This window comes from Astyanax mexicanus, chromosome 9 (assembly GCF_023375975.1).
Source record: "Astyanax mexicanus isolate ESR-SI-001 chromosome 9, AstMex3_surface, whole genome shotgun sequence".
In the NCBI taxonomy this organism is placed as follows: Eukaryota; Metazoa; Chordata; class Actinopteri; order Characiformes; family Acestrorhamphidae; genus Astyanax; species Astyanax mexicanus.
In genome coordinates, this window is record NC_064416.1 from 17,928,282 (window position 1) to 17,944,126 (window position 15,845).

Genomic DNA, 15,845 nt, shown 5'->3' on the forward strand with positions numbered 1-15,845 from the left:
GCCACTGATAAGACAACAAAGTGCTGTTCAGTGTCAGAAGAGGTGATTTCATCTTATCCTGCACCCAGCAGCCTTACAGCCTTCAAGGATTTCCAAATCAAGCTGAAAAGTGTTGCATGTTTTTTGCAAATATATGCTAGATACATCCGAAGCACTGTTTGTAATTCAGTATTATGTGATCCAGAAATAATGATTTTTGTGGTGGTTTATTTTTCCTAGGCTCCCCTACAGTCAGGAGGGAAGGTAGATTCATATTACAGGATTTTACACAAGTATAACTTAGTGTTGTCCTGCCCACTTCTCCAGTTTCATAGTGCAGGTTTTGCAGGTTGCAAAATTAAACACACTGTTCTTCACTATTCACACACTTTTGCAGGGCAGTGAAGCATCAAAATCATATTTGAAGCTAAGATTAATTTGGGGATGTGATTTGTAAGTACAACAAAACACATTTTGTCAAAAGAAAAGACATGCATAATGGTTTAACACAGTAACCTGTAGTCTGAGAGTAACTTGTGTTGGAAAATCTTTTGTTTTTGTATTATAGGCCTTAATGATGTACCTGAACTTGAAAATGTAGGTCTTCTGCCACATAATCCAGCAAAAACAATATAGCCATTTCCCACATAGGCACTCGCTGAGATAAAACGAAAGTCAGTGAAGACATGTCTTGATTGTTCTTTTAGACTGTGAGCAGGGAGTCTGCCAGCAAGCAGGAGAGGCAGTCACGCAACGGGGATGTGCCTAAAACAGAAACATGTGTGGACAAAGTAGTTTGCAATAATACTAAAGACTTTTTTTCTCCCCCACCTTTTTTTCGGAGTAGCACCACCATCAAATGAAACTCTCTAAAAGTGGCCTGGCAAATGAAGGGAAATGACATCATTAAGGGGGCCTGTAATTGGTATATCAGTTTTCCCAGCAGTAAGACCTTGGCTATAGACCTACTATTGTGTGATGCACAGCTGTTCGTCTGAGCAAGACTTTGTAATACAGCTCTGATAATGAAAGTTGGGGCGGTTCATGTAAATCACTCCATGTGTTGGTGCAGGGCAATTAGACGGAGCCAGATTTGAAGTCTCTGTTGTGAAATAGAAGGGGAGGTGTCTGTCAACTTTTCATCACTGTCTAGTTTGATATTTAGGTTAGAAGCCTTGCACTATAGTAAAATAAGTGCTCAATGCATTATGTTACCCCCTTTCTAGGTCATCTATATTCCTAATATTCTTAAAGTATTAACAGAATAATAAACAGAGTTTAAATCTAATAAGTCAAATACAAGGATATGTTTACTGGACTGATGCTATTGGATTAAACTTGTATTTAAAATTTAAAAACAAGTGGATTTTTAGTGGGGTTTTTTTCTGAGCTAGATTTCTCACTGATAGTTGTTGACAGGCAGAGGACATCATACTGGTTAAAATTAATTATTGCTGTTCATTCTAGTCTTTGTAGATTATTCTGAACCTGCATTATGAATAGTAGATCACTGGTTTAGCCAGTGTGCTAAGAGCCAGGTTCAGCCATGCTAACACTGTAATGCTAATATACACAGCATCTTGCCTCGGCAGTGTTGTATATCGGTATGACAACTATGCGTTTTCTTTTCATGGCATACCTAAACATTGGATACTGCTGCAACCCTAGTCTCACCCTCACTCTTATTTCACAAACATAATTTTTTTTTTCTTTATTCTTTATCTATCTTTTTATTTTGTTTGCAATTAAATTACGAAACATATACATTTGTTTTACTGACATTCCACCTTTTTCATCATATAGTATGGCAATAAAATCATTGTGCATCATATGGTATGTGTGTGCAGAAATACTTTTACATATAATTACATTTTATCTCAATATTAATTCACTAAAGGTGAATGAGGTTGTTGCTTTTTTCTTCTTTCTTTATGCAAATCATTCCAAACTGTGGGGTGAGCTGAACCAAAACCTTTTCTAAGGCAGTCTGTGTATTGAGTAAGGTGTGAAAGATGATTGGATTGCTTTGCCCTCAGATGGACTTAGTTGTGTTGGGTTATATTATCTGGTCCAGCTCTGGACAAGAGTTCAGGGAGGAGTAAATTACATTTGTGTCCGCTTGACTGAATCATTTATGTGGGTTTGATCCCATCCTCAGTCTGCTTGTCGAAACGTCATTCTGTTCACACACATATGTGCTCAGTGAGAGAGACGTACAGTTATTTTTTTGTTCTTGGTGGATTTATTGCCTTTATCAGATGGACACGACTGAGTCGCATTTCAGCTTTCCCACAAATTCAGTTTGCCATGAATCTGCCCATCTCAGAATAGAATCAGACACTAATGGTGCACATCATTAAGCTCTCACCATCTTTCTTTCCATACTGTGCCTCTCTCTGAAATACATATTTATCCTGAGCTTCTTTTTGTGGGATAAAAATAAGTGAAACCAGACATCGGTCTGTTAGCAGTCTGTTAGTTGAGTTTTGTAGTTTGAGTTTTTCCTCACTATGAGTGGGTATGCTTTGAAAATATAATATTGGTTAATCGAGCAATATCACAACCAATTAAAAGTTTTAAAGACCTTTAAAATGTCCCTTATTAGAGATTGATATTTCTAGAATCAACCACATTCAATACCTGGTTGATCACCAAGCACTCACTGCTATTTTATACTATATCCCAAAAATGATGTATTATGCTACTGTGATGTTGGATAAATATGTTAAGTCTAACCTGATTATTTTTGCAATGTGACCAGTTGCTTTGAGTGTTGTTTGATGCATAATGTAACATGCTGGTTGTGTCATGCTAATACTGTCTCCGGGGCTTCTGGTATTCACCCTCTGATAATAGGATGTGCGGGTTTAACTCCTCAGGAATAAGACCCACAGTGTAGGCGCAGTGATGCATGACACGGTCGTGTTTCTGGAGCAGGTGGTAGAGCCAGTTCCTTCCATACGGTCCCCCTGAGTCATGGTATTCCCCTGCTTTCTGTCTGTCGCACCGCACACTGCACGTCATCGCTGTGGGTCAGCTCTGTTTCATTAAGGGTAAATGTGAATGAATTATTGAATGCACTCTTGGAGCATTGATCTACAGAAAATCCATGACTTGTTAAGTGCTTATTTATGGATGAACGGTGCAATTGCTGTCATGTATAAATGGACTGAAATTTCAAACTATTATTTTGCAAGGTATTTAAAGGACTATGAAGTTACTATGAAGAATACTAAACTGAAATATATACAGTTTTGGGTTTGAGTTGTGCAGCCATTGGATGGATATATGCAAGAAATATATTGTTTGTTAGAATGTGCCAAATTTAACAGTGTAGAAGACTTAGAGAGGTGGTTATAATGCATAAAACTCTATATTGCACATAATATTTAATAGTGGTTTGTTAGTGACTAATCTTTAGACAGACTAACTGCATGTATTCATGTACAAAAAAAATCCAGTTTTTGAAGTGAAGCATAGACATACACTTGTGGGCTTCTTGTGAATTATTCATGTATTTGCCTCATCCTAAATAGCTCATACATTATATGTAGGGAAAATTGTCATGCTCAGAAGGACCTGGGGAGCTTTGGCCCAGCAAGGGCAGAGGTCAGCCACTAATCAGTGTGCTTCACTGTGTCCTGCTCATTGGTGTGCCCTCAGGCTGCTGACCTGATAAATGGAGTTTGGTCAGTTATCTCCCCATTTTAGAGGGCACCTTCCAGTGATTACTGCACTGATTGAGACATTAAGCATAATTAATTGCCCGCCACCCTGTAAGAGACTTCTAAAGTGCATGCAGATGACTGTGGTCTGTAGTGGCTTTCGAAACATTAGCAGCAGAGCATCTCCTTCAAGTCCATTAAGTTGTAGGCCTTCACAATCACTGAGATTTGAGCACCCTTAACCCTTTCACTGGTTCTTTAGCTATTTTACCATTAAACAGTTTTGGTAGGTATTGACTACTGCATACCATGAACCCTCACAACACCTGCATGATGTTTTGTGCTTTTAACACATCAACATCAAGAAATGACTTTTCACTTGACAGATCAGTCACTCTAATAAAATAATACATACATCTGTTAGTGGTTTTAGTCTTATGGCTGATTGCTGTATCTAAGAAGTTGCGTTAAAAATTACATACTATTAATCTGATGTCAGTCTGTTAAGCCTGTCTGGCTTTAAACTACACATCATCAAATTTCACTTAGATGTGGTCCACTTGTATGAATACACTGTAAGATTAATAGTCATTTGGTATTAAACTAATCCTTGTTTTCCGGGATATTCTGAGGCCTGGCGGCACACAGTGCTGAATCACAGAAGAGCTAATGCAACCTTGAAACAGTAAGAAGCTAGTCATAATGTCAGCTCCTCTGAGGTAGTCTCCAGAGCTTTGGATGAATACCAACTCTTCCCTGTAGAGGACAAAGAGTTTCATTCATTAACCCTTCCAGAATATCTGAGTGCCTTTGCACGTTAAAGTTCTACTTTGGAAATACTTCCACTAGACTTGTCAACATTTGTACTGGCTAGCTTCATTTGGATTAGCTTTTATGTTGACCGATCCCAGAACTTGCTAAAAGCCATCTCTGTGCACCTGCAGACCTGCACATTTCTGCACAGAAAGTACTGTACCAGGTAACTGTTGAGGTCAGATCAGAGATTGCTTCTACAAAATGTTTGGAAAATCATAAAACGCTGCTAAAAAAAAGTTTGTTAAATAGTTTAAATATAAATAGAACCCATGCATATGCACCCTACCTGTTTTGTAAAGTATAATATACAACATTCTGCTGAGCATGAAGTATATTTTAAAGTTCACTTGCTAAAATGGCCTTTAGAACAGATACACAGAGTATCAGACTAGTATCAGCTAGTTAGCTAACTGCTAGATAACGTTGGCTAAGAGGCCTACCGCTAAAAGCACAACACAGCACTGTCCTCCAGCTAAATGAGGCTCAAAATTACACTTCTTTAGAAGATAAAGCTTCAAACTTTCAAGTGATTGATAGGCGTGTTTTTAAACACAACTTAGACTCCTGTGTCCATCTTGTGTGAAGCCTTTTTTGGACAGAACACATTACTAAGCCTATAAACACAGTGGACCTGTTTTTTTTTTTTTTTTTTTTTTTTTTACCACCCATTTTCAGAGAGAAACAGAGACCATGCTGTGGTCATTAGCTAGACATGGAGCAGAAATGTGGTACGTCAAAAAATTCATATTTATGAAATACTGTCCTTGCCTGTAGATATAGTTTAAAGGTTTTAATACCGCGGTATACAGTATTACCTTTTAATGCCCAACCCTAGTTAACATACCATGTTTGGATTTTAAGTAGTTTCAAAAAGTCCTGTTTGACACCTGATATGTCTTCTGTAATCAACTACATTTGGCAATTGTGTTAAATGGAGTTTTGGCTCAACATTCAGTTTAAACTCAGAAAAGCAAACTTCAGAAGTAGACATATTTATTATCTCTACTAATAAAATGCTAATGCAATATTGATTAGCGGTGTATTGGTATAGGTCATTTTTTTTTCAGCCTAAATATGCAATCTGGAATCAGCTTATATTTTAGTGTAATTGGTCAGATCATATGATCTATATTGTGTGCCATGGCTCCCTGCAGTTCCTTGTTCAACCAGAAAATATCAACAATAACCTCACTCAGCTGCAGAAACTCATTTAAGTCAACGCAGAAATCTCCACTCTGAGTGAATTTACTGTATTTTACTCAAACTCACATTTTGACATTTCTCATGAAGAAAAAAGGGCATATACTTTTAACATTACTAACCAGCTACCTCTGTTGAAAGTACATCATTCAGCCCAATTCAGCCTCCTAGTGTTGGGGGAATTGCTAGTGATAGGGGAAGTTTACATTAATGATGAGTGAATTGGCTAATTGGCTAAAGTATTAAAAAAAAAAAAAACACTAATTGACCCAATTGATTGATTAAAATTGATTGTTAAAAATTATCATGATTAACTTGTTTTTTGTTTTAATCATTTAGCACTCACTTTTAATCTCTCAGCCTCTTTCAGTCTTTCTCTCTCTCTCTCTCTCTCTATCTCTCTCTCTCTGTATATATATAATGGTCCTAAGAGTCAGTCTTAGTCAGCTGCCTGTTTTTCAAAGGCTTCAAACGCTTGGCAGGCTGCACCGCATGGCAGTGAGTTTGCAGTTTGACGTACCCCACAAGAGAGCTGTTTACCCTCCAGAGGCCTGAGTTTGGAACATATTGAGTTGATTAAGGTGGCATAGATTTGTGTGTTTGAATTTTGTACACTGCAGAAAACAGTGTAGTGAAAAGTGAAATGACTGCTGCTTATTTGGGGACTCGCTGCTGTCCCCGTGTTGAGTCTCTGTGTAAACATGCATTTACTTATTTTTTTCTTGTACCAGAGCCAAAGCTTATACTGTTGTTATTTTTTTTCTTTGGCTGGAGGAGTCTAAATATAACTTTCTAAGCTGGAAATATTACTGAATGAAGTCCATCTGTGGGAGGGTTACTTCAGAGGGCTGAGCGATGTCAGCTGCTGCTGACTCACACAGCTGTCTGGCCTCTGCTTTGAATCTGGAGTGATGTTCAGTGATCTCTCTGGCTGAATGCTCCTCTGCGCTGGGTCAGAACGTCAGAGATGGTTACAGTTTGCAGTGAAGCAGACTCCAAGTGGTAAAATTGAATCAAGCTGTTTTTGTGAAAGCAGTGTCTCTCGGCCAAATTTAGATCCATTACATATTTGCATTATTATTTAGGCCTGACTTCACAACTTTTTCTGTCAGTGCAATACAAATCTGCAGAATACATTTGGGTTCTTACAACAGAGTGCCTGTTCTCCATATACATGTTTCCTACAGTTCCTGCAATAGGGATGTTGTTCTGTATTGTATTGTTCAAAATATATCATGAAATAATCCATATTTTTATACCAGCAGTCTTGATAGCTCTTTTTGTTACATTATTATTATTATTATTATACAAGAGTATACCAGAGTATTTCATACTCTTAGTAAGTTACTGTTTTGTTCAACTTTGACAAAATGAACAGGGGAAAACTGTACGCTTGAATTGTTATGCTTGAACTGCGATGATACTGTGTAAATATCCTGAAATTATTTTATTATTGTTATTTTTTCATATGACCAAGAATATAGTTATGTAAAAAAAAAAAAAACCTGAAATAGTCTGGTATTATTTTAGGGCCATATCACCCATCTCCATTATACAAGATAAAAATGCTAGTTATATCATTGTTATATATGGTCTGCTATGCAAGCTTTGACCACTGCGTGGTATAATTAAAAAATAGAATGTGCATACATCTCAATAGATTACTGTTTTGTAGGGGTGAGAATCACAGGGCATCTCACAATCTGGTATTATCACAATATGTTGCCCGCGATATAAATGGTATCACAATACCTGTGATTCTGTGATACTCAATATAACGCATATATATATAATATATATATATATATATATATATATATATATATATATATATATATATATATATATATATATATATATATATATATATATATATATATATATATATATATATATAAAACGTGCCCGCCACCCTGTAAGAGACTTCTAAAGTGCATGCAGATGACTGTGGTCTGTAGTGGCTTTCGAAACATTAGCAGCAGAGCATCTCCTTCAAGTCCATTAAGTTGTAGGCCTTCACAATCACTGAGATTTGAGCACCCTTAACCCTTTCACTGGTTCTTTAGCTATTTTACCATTAAACAGTTTTGGTAGGTATTGACTACTGCATACCATGAACCCTCACAACACCTGCATGATGTTTTGTGCTTTTAACACATCAACATCAAGAAATGACTTTTCACTTGACAGATCAGTCACTCTAATAAAATAATACATACATCTGTTAGTGGTTTTAGTCTTTTGGCTGATTGCTGTATCTAAGAAGTTGCGTTAAAAATTACATACTATTAATCTGATGTCAGTCTGATTGTACAATTTTTCTTATATAGATTATTATTTCAAAAATAGTACCTAGATACACAATGCTATATATTAAATGTGTAATGATCTCAGTAACATTCAGTGAGCCCAATGGCTGAATGCTCTTCTGTGTGGTTCTGTACATCAAGCTTTTTAGGTTTCTTTTTTTTTTTTTGATCATATTGTGATCAGTTGCAAATTCGCAATATTATTTATGCCTGGATTTCCCAGTCACCCTACTTCAGGTTTAGACCACACTTTTCTTTCAGTGCAATAAATATCTGCAGAATGTATTTGGGTACTTTTTGACAAAGTGCCCCATTTCCAAAGACATTTTTTACAACTTTGCCATTTTTCACAGATCAATTTGACTGTGCAGTGCCAGTATTCAATCCCAGCTGCCAAATTCTAGCACTGCGCTCTAAACCAGGGCCACTTGAACATTTCTTCATTAGGAAGCACCTCCCTTTTCTCTCTTTCTTTCTCCCTTCTTCCTATAGAAAGACCCATTTCATTACCGTCCAGCTGCTGAATACACTTTTTATGGCAAGCCTTTGCTTGGATCATAAAGCATGTGCTAATGGAACATTTATACCATATTTTGGAATATAAACCAAGCAAACCGATCCTGCTCTTGGGAACTTTATTTGAAAGCTTTACTCTGAATTATTGAAGTGAAGTTTCATTGCACTAGCGCCTTCCAGGCAACTTCCATATGTGCGACTTGTGTAATAATTGCAGTTAGCACTGAAATTGCGCATGATTATAATAACAACAGAGTATTATGTAAGGCCAGATGAAAGAGAAAAGCCTGTAGCTGCATAGATGTTAGCCTTTAATGGTAGTGCCTCATCATGAAATCTTTTTTTGCACACTCTCATCTCTCATACATTAAGTGAAGCTTCTGTTTTGTTCTCTGAAAATTATAAATCAGCAATGATTTTAGTCTCATTTAAACACAGGAAATGACCTGCATTCTACAAAAATCAAAAAGTGTATGTTGGTGTTTTAGAATATCTTTTTTTGGGGAAAAATAACCAGTTTGTGTATTTGATGATTTATATTTTTGATGCATGCTTTAGAGTCAAATGGGATGCACAGAAATCTTCAGGGTATTGAACAAGTTGGCAAACCCTTTATAAAAGCCCATTCATTGTTTCTTTTGAAATTAGTGGCATTAAAAATGTTTATTCTTCAATGTTTTGGAATAACTGTTTCTATTGTCCAAGGAATGTTTCTGATAAATTTTATAAGCATTGTTGGATTTAATTGCTTTTAGCAAGAGCACTAGGATTAGTGATGTCTTGATGTTAAATGATCAACACCCCACCTCAAACCCACCTTTACCCACCATTAATTCCAGGGAACACAGTTCCATTGCTCTACAACAGTGGATGCAAATAAAAAATGTAGCTGAATTAATATCAAGCTATATCGGCTTGAAAAAAGTTAAACATTTTTTTTCTTTGTCTTTTTTCTCTCCCTTAGATTGGCCTTTGTTGGATTCAAACCTGCCAAAGCAGTCTACTGGGGAAGTGCCACATTCCACATCTTCACCATCCGCCTTATCGCCCTCTTCTTTTAAAGCCTCAGAACAGTCAAGTGATGTCCATAGAACATTACCCCCTTTGCCTGCCGTTGAACAACTTGAAGCCTCCCAGAAGTACCACAGTGATGCCATTGACACTGTGTTCGGCTCAACAATCATGCCACCTCTGAGCTTCTTTCCTGATCCAGAGTATCTCTCTGCCCCAGCATTAAGTTCCTCCTCAGAGTCCACTGATGGAAATGAAGTTAGCTCTGGAGTTCTTTCAAGACTGTCACGGGATGTGAATCCTCTTGTGCCTCTAAATGTGCCCTCTTTTTCAGAAACTGTCACATCAGGCGTCCAGCTTGCAAAGCCTTCATCCGGCTCATCCACACCAGCTTTAAACATCTCTTCTACTCGCTTGCTTTCTACTGAATTGGCTTCTTCTGAGGAACCACCCTTTCCTCCTCCTCAATTACAATTACAAACTGAGACAGCTGTAATTAGTGTTCCTGCCCCAGCACTATCAGTTGAACCATCTACTAGAACCATAAACGTTGCTAATTTAGTTCCTAGTCATGACTTAAATATGCAAAACGATGTATTTCCAGGTGTTCACCTGTTAAATCCTAGTCATGCTCTGTTTGGAAACCATTATATGACCTCATCTGCAGAACCAACAATGGGACCACCTGAGGACTTTTTCCCAACCAACACTATGGATATGGACTACGGTTCTGGAGATTACCTAGAGACCATGTCCTTCATGGGTTCTGAAGTAGATGACTACTCACTGGTCACCAATCTTCCATCTGACATGTATGACTTTGAAGACTCAAACTCAGAGTCTTACGATACATCTTTCCCTACAAGAGTTGTGATGCCTTTGTCCACCAGACACCTAGAATCTCCTATTCCTGTTCCAACCAGTGTTGTTTCCAGTATATATGTTACTACTTCTCCTAATCTGACTTCCAGTATTACCCACAATCCAACAAGTATTCTGAATGTAACCAATAATACTGTTCCCAATGCTGTTGTCAATACAAAAATGACCACATCTTTATATACATTGACTTCAAGTATTCCCAATATTGTGACCCATATACCTATTTACACCACAAGTGTCCTAGCCATACAACCAACAGCAGTCCAATCTCTACCCATTCCCCCAACTGAATCTCCCTCTTTAAATTTCAGCAGCTTAGCCAATGACAGTTCAGAGTCAGAATCGGGGTGGCCTGACATCACAATCGAACCCACTGACGTTCTTCTGCCTGATATGAACAGTCTGGAATACTACACCATCCAACTAACAAAGGGTAACGAAAGCTTGACAGAGCAGAGAGGCAACAAAACAACTTCCAAGCACCTGCCTCTAGTGCCAGTAAGCACTACTCCTATTACAGCCACCAGCACTTATACCGTTGACCCCAGCCACATGCTAACCATGCTTTATGGAGAACAGTTACAGCCTGTGGACAACAGCTCCTGGCCTGAAGAGTCTTCTACAGATCTCTCAGGATATGATCCTTTCAACAATACAATGCTAGATCTTTCAGAAGTTAGACCAAGCCTAACAAACACTACGCTGCCATTTCTGGATTCATCAGTGACATTAACTCCATCTATGGATTCCTCAACATCATCGTGGAATCAGACTTGGACTCAGAGTGATCAGTCTACCACTGAATCGGTCACATCTATTAGAGCCACAAGCAACTCCTCATCCACATTATTTATCCCACCTAATACATCAGAACTACCAGATGTCATCCAATGGTTTGATAACGCCACTTCACCCGAGACTCTACTCCCTACCCCTACACTCATAAGTCATGGGATAACCCCCACTCTAAATGTGACCGCAATGCCCACTGACCCCACCTTCAATAGAACCTTCATCTATCCTGTGACAGAGATGGCTGATGAAGGCATCACTGGAACACCATCAGATAGGCCTTTCACTGAGCTTACTGATGATGAATTGACAACATTCAGCAGCAACACAGAGGCCACCACTTTAGTATACAATAATGAGACAACTGGGACAACCCCAGGAACCATCACAACATACACAATCATGACTGATGAGCCATTTAACGCTACCAGCTTGCCTGCAACAACAAATGAAGCTTCAGTGACAACCCTAAAGTCCACCCCTCTAACAACTACTGTCCGAGAGTACCTCTGCAATATCACCAAGCCTGACACCTACTTAGTTCGAGTTGGTAAGACTAAGCTGTTTTGCTGTTTTATATGACAAAATCAGTGTAAGAATATAAATATATTCCTTTGTTACTAAGGCTGTTACTTTGAGATAAACATAAGATATGATAATATCATCACAGTCATGTTTTTAAAGAAAAGTTGTTGTTTGTTTACATAATTTATAAGAGAAATGCATAAAATACATTGACTTCCACAGAAAAATAAAGCAGCATTATGTTAAAATCGTGCATTTCTGGACAAGAGGGATACAGAACTAGTTTCTAAAGTGAAACAGAACAGTCAATGAAAGTGAATGAATCATATGCCCTGAGGCAGTATTATGATATTACAGAATTTTAGACTAATATGACTGGGTTACAGAATGTTGCACAGTTTTCATGAGTGTTCTCCTGCCTACTTTACCAAAGTTTCATAGTGCAGTTAGCAAGTCTCCAAACATGCTAAACATGCCTTAAGTACTAAAGTTTGAGGTGCTGTTATAGTTCATTTAAACTCAATAGAGCATCACACTGCTGTTTTAAGTGTAAAATGTTACATAATGTTGCTTTAACAAGATTATTTTGCCATTTTGGAGGGACATAGCTTTTGATTGACAGGGACAATAGGTTTAAGTGGCACTGAGAGGGAAATAGAGCTTTTTGACTGATGTTTTACCCAACTTCCTTTTTAGGTTTTCCACCCGGGTCCACAGCTGGGTATGCCAAAGCCAAAGTCAGAGAGATCCTCAAAGCTGAGTTTAATCGATCAGTTGAATTGCAGGTAGGTCACATTTGTCAGATTTTGGGGTGAAATAAAATGTTTTATATTATATATATTATATCATATATTTTTTGGAACATTACTATATTTAGTTTTACAATTAATGAAATGTGTCTATTATTTAACATGGTGATTGTGTAACCTTAAGGACAGGGAGCTGGTTAACTGTTGCATAATGGCTGCGGTCCAGCTTTGTGTCTTGTTTCAGAAGCGCATCCAGAAAAACACAGCTCTTCCTGTCCCACTTTATCTGTTGATTTCATATAAGCAAACAGCAGAGAGATGGGCTCTGTGGCTGGCTTGAAAGGACTGAAATCCTCCCCATATTATAAACAGAGATTAGAGAGCTAGTGATTCTCATTTTGTCGCAACCAAATTAAAAACAGCTCTTTCCCAGAACTATCTCTGAATGTTTTGTCTTCACTCAGGGTGAAATCTTTAGGTAAAAGGTTGATGCACTTATGTTTTGATACTCATCACCAAAGAAATAGGTCCAAAAATAGTTGCTCCCGGAAGGAAGTGTTAGGTCGTGGGCTTATATGTGCAATTCTTGGTCATATTTATTGAGCTTCACATACAGAAGTAGTGTGTTAATGTTTAATGCAGACAGCTCGGCATGGAGTTGTAAAGGTTTCTAATGGTGTTTTGTGTTAATCCATCGCATGCAGCTTGAATATTCAATCAGTTGCTGTAGGAGTGGGGTGTTGATAGCACATCCAGAAGCATCCCACATGTAGGTTTGACAATGTGATTGGCCCTGACATAGTATTTGTGTCTTTAAATCAAGCTCTTGAGATGGCAACATGTGGACAAGCATTGTCCTGTTGAAAGAACGCACCAAAGCACAGAGGTTGCAGGATTTTAAAAAAGCAAGACTAGTCATTGAAGATATTAATCCTTGCAGTCTTGCACTACTACCTACAAATTCTCATTCCTTTTGGTAGATTCCTTCTGGGTGTAGCTATTTTTTAACAGTCTATATCATTGTAAAGTGTATATCATTCCCAACTGCAAATATATCAAAGATGCCTGTGTCTTGACTTTAATCGTATTTGCTTTGCTCTATATGTGTGTGTTTTTATGTAGGTAGTAAAAGCTCCTCCAGACTTTGTGTTTCGGGCTGTGTCTGGTCCTGTTGTCTACACAGCTATATCAGTCATGAATGCTCTGAGACAGTCTACACGTACGTCTCGTTCCATCCTCAGTGTGTCTCCCATCAGTCCTGTTCCCGGCCTGCAGTACCACGTCCACTCTGGTAGAGCGAGCCACTCATATCACTCAATCACGCACACACGTAAATCTCAGTGCAAGTGTGTAATTACTGAATTCTGTAATAGTTGTGATATAGCAATCTTAAATATGAAAATAATGTATGCAGCTTAGTGTGTAATCTTCTTTCATGAGTTTTGACCTTGTGTAATATCTTTTCACAGTGCTCCAATTTGTCCCCAGCCACATAGATGTGAATGTGTGCACATTCAGCGAGCACATAGAGAGAGGCCTGACTTTGGCCTTTGCAGAAGTTCGCCGCCGCCTAAAGGACTCTATGAACTTTACAGTGCACGTAAGAACTGCTTTTCATAAGCAAATTTGTGTTTACCTCAAGTTAAAAATAAATTTGTGACTACTGTTTTTTTCAGACTATAAGGCACACTGGATTATAAGGCAATCTATCAATGAACATCTATTTTCTGGTCTTTTTTCACACATAAGGCGCATCGGATTATAAGGGGCATTAAGCAACACTAGTAAGGATGTCTACATAGAAGTGTGCTGATATGTCGCTATGTTTCCCTTCTAATGGGGGAAACGTCTAAGTAAACAAAACAGTTTTAAAAAAAAAAAAAGTTTTTTTTTAAAGTCAAACGAGTGCTGGATGTTAATCTACACCGTAAAGCGCTTCCATTTATTTACAGTAAACTTTGAATGCCAGTATTTTGTCCAGGGGTGAGCGCTAGCTGCAGTTATCAGCATAGCTAGCTGCGGTCAGAAGCGCTAGCCAGCCCCTGTTGACAGCGCTACTCAGCCCTGCTTAGTAGCATAGCTAGCTGCAATAATCTGCACTAGCCAGCCCCAGTTAGCAGCATAGCCAGCCGTGGTTAGCAGAGGCTAGCCAGCGCTGGTTAGTAATGCTAGCCAGCGCTGGTTAGTAATGCTAGCCAGCCCCGGTTAGCAGCATACCAGTGGAATACCGGTAGAATTCATACACAAGGTGCACAGACTATTTTTTAGAAATTTTGATTTTAAGTGCACCTAGTCCAAAAAACACAGTTCCTTAACTTAACATGCAAACAAAAGTCCAGCATCACCATGTTTGTGGACACTCCTTATAATGAATATAATCAACTACTTTTAACTTGCACCCATTGCTGACACAGGTCTATAAATGTACACAAATTTTGTCCCTGTAGAGTTAGAAGTATTGCCAAAAGAATAACACTCTGTAAAGCAGAAAGCAGCAAGAATCTATGGGCTCCATGACAAATGCTAGTCAAGGGCTAGATGGGTATAAAGCTAGTAGCAGCTGTCAAGCAGTGGAATGTTTTCTTTGTAATGATTGTGCTGCAAAAATACATGATACTGTGATCTTTGATACATTGATATTATCTTGTACCCCTTATACTTACATGCTCATAGAATTTCTTTTTTTTTTTTTGCAAAAATCTGTGGTCCAAACTGAAGGTCTTTTCTCTTCTAATAGTTTTCTGATATGCTGATAATTCACATGAACCACAAAAACAATTATAATATCTCTGATACCAAGAAAGCCTGATTGCTGGGCACCATTTGGGATAAATTGTAAAATATTTCTGGATTTTAATCTGAATAATTTTCTTAATTATTGGCTTACATACCTGCACCTATTCTGTAACTATTTCCTATTCATCTCATAATGTATGGATGGAGAATAACAATGGTATCAGGCTGTATGCAGGATTAAACTGTATATGTGATCCAAGCATTTTCCAGTCTCAGTCTTAGCTGAACCGGAAAGTAATCACGTTAATGTTTGTGAGAGCTGTTCTCACATGCTGGTCAGAATCACAGAGCCTGCAGTACAAGCAGCTCACAGGCTTTTCACACAAACTATTTAGCGCCTAAAACCAGTGACTTGGCTCTGATCCTCTGCAATCCGCTTAATTGCTTCCTATTTCTGTCAGATTAGCTCAATGTGCTCTTTTATGATCCAAAACACACACCTGGAGTTTCAGTACAAAGTACATGATGGATTAGATTTCACAAATAATTCAGCAGTTTGTCCTTAGGCTGTTTTCACTCTGTAGGAAGTGGGATAGAGCCAGAGCTTTTTTCTGCCCTTTTAACATTACCGATATGTGTGCTGATCAGAGTACTAAGTCTTTTCT

The 15,845-nt window shown here is 38.1% G+C and overlaps 1 protein-coding gene across 2 annotated transcripts in view; it reads left to right on the plus strand.

Annotated features, from left to right (window-relative positions):
* si:ch211-1e14.1 (UPF0606 protein KIAA1549) overlaps positions 1-15,845 on the plus strand; it is a 54,080-nt gene that overhangs the window by 14,452 nt on the left and 23,783 nt on the right. For both annotated transcript variants that reach the window (XM_022679599.2, XM_049483610.1), the window contains exons 3-6: positions 9,450-11,720; positions 12,392-12,480; positions 13,567-13,735; positions 13,914-14,044. In XM_022679599.2, the coding sequence (XP_022535320.2) occupies positions 9,450-11,720; positions 12,392-12,480; positions 13,567-13,735; positions 13,914-14,044 (2,660 nt within the window). The remainder of the gene's footprint in view (positions 1-9,449; positions 11,721-12,391; positions 12,481-13,566; positions 13,736-13,913; positions 14,045-15,845) is intronic.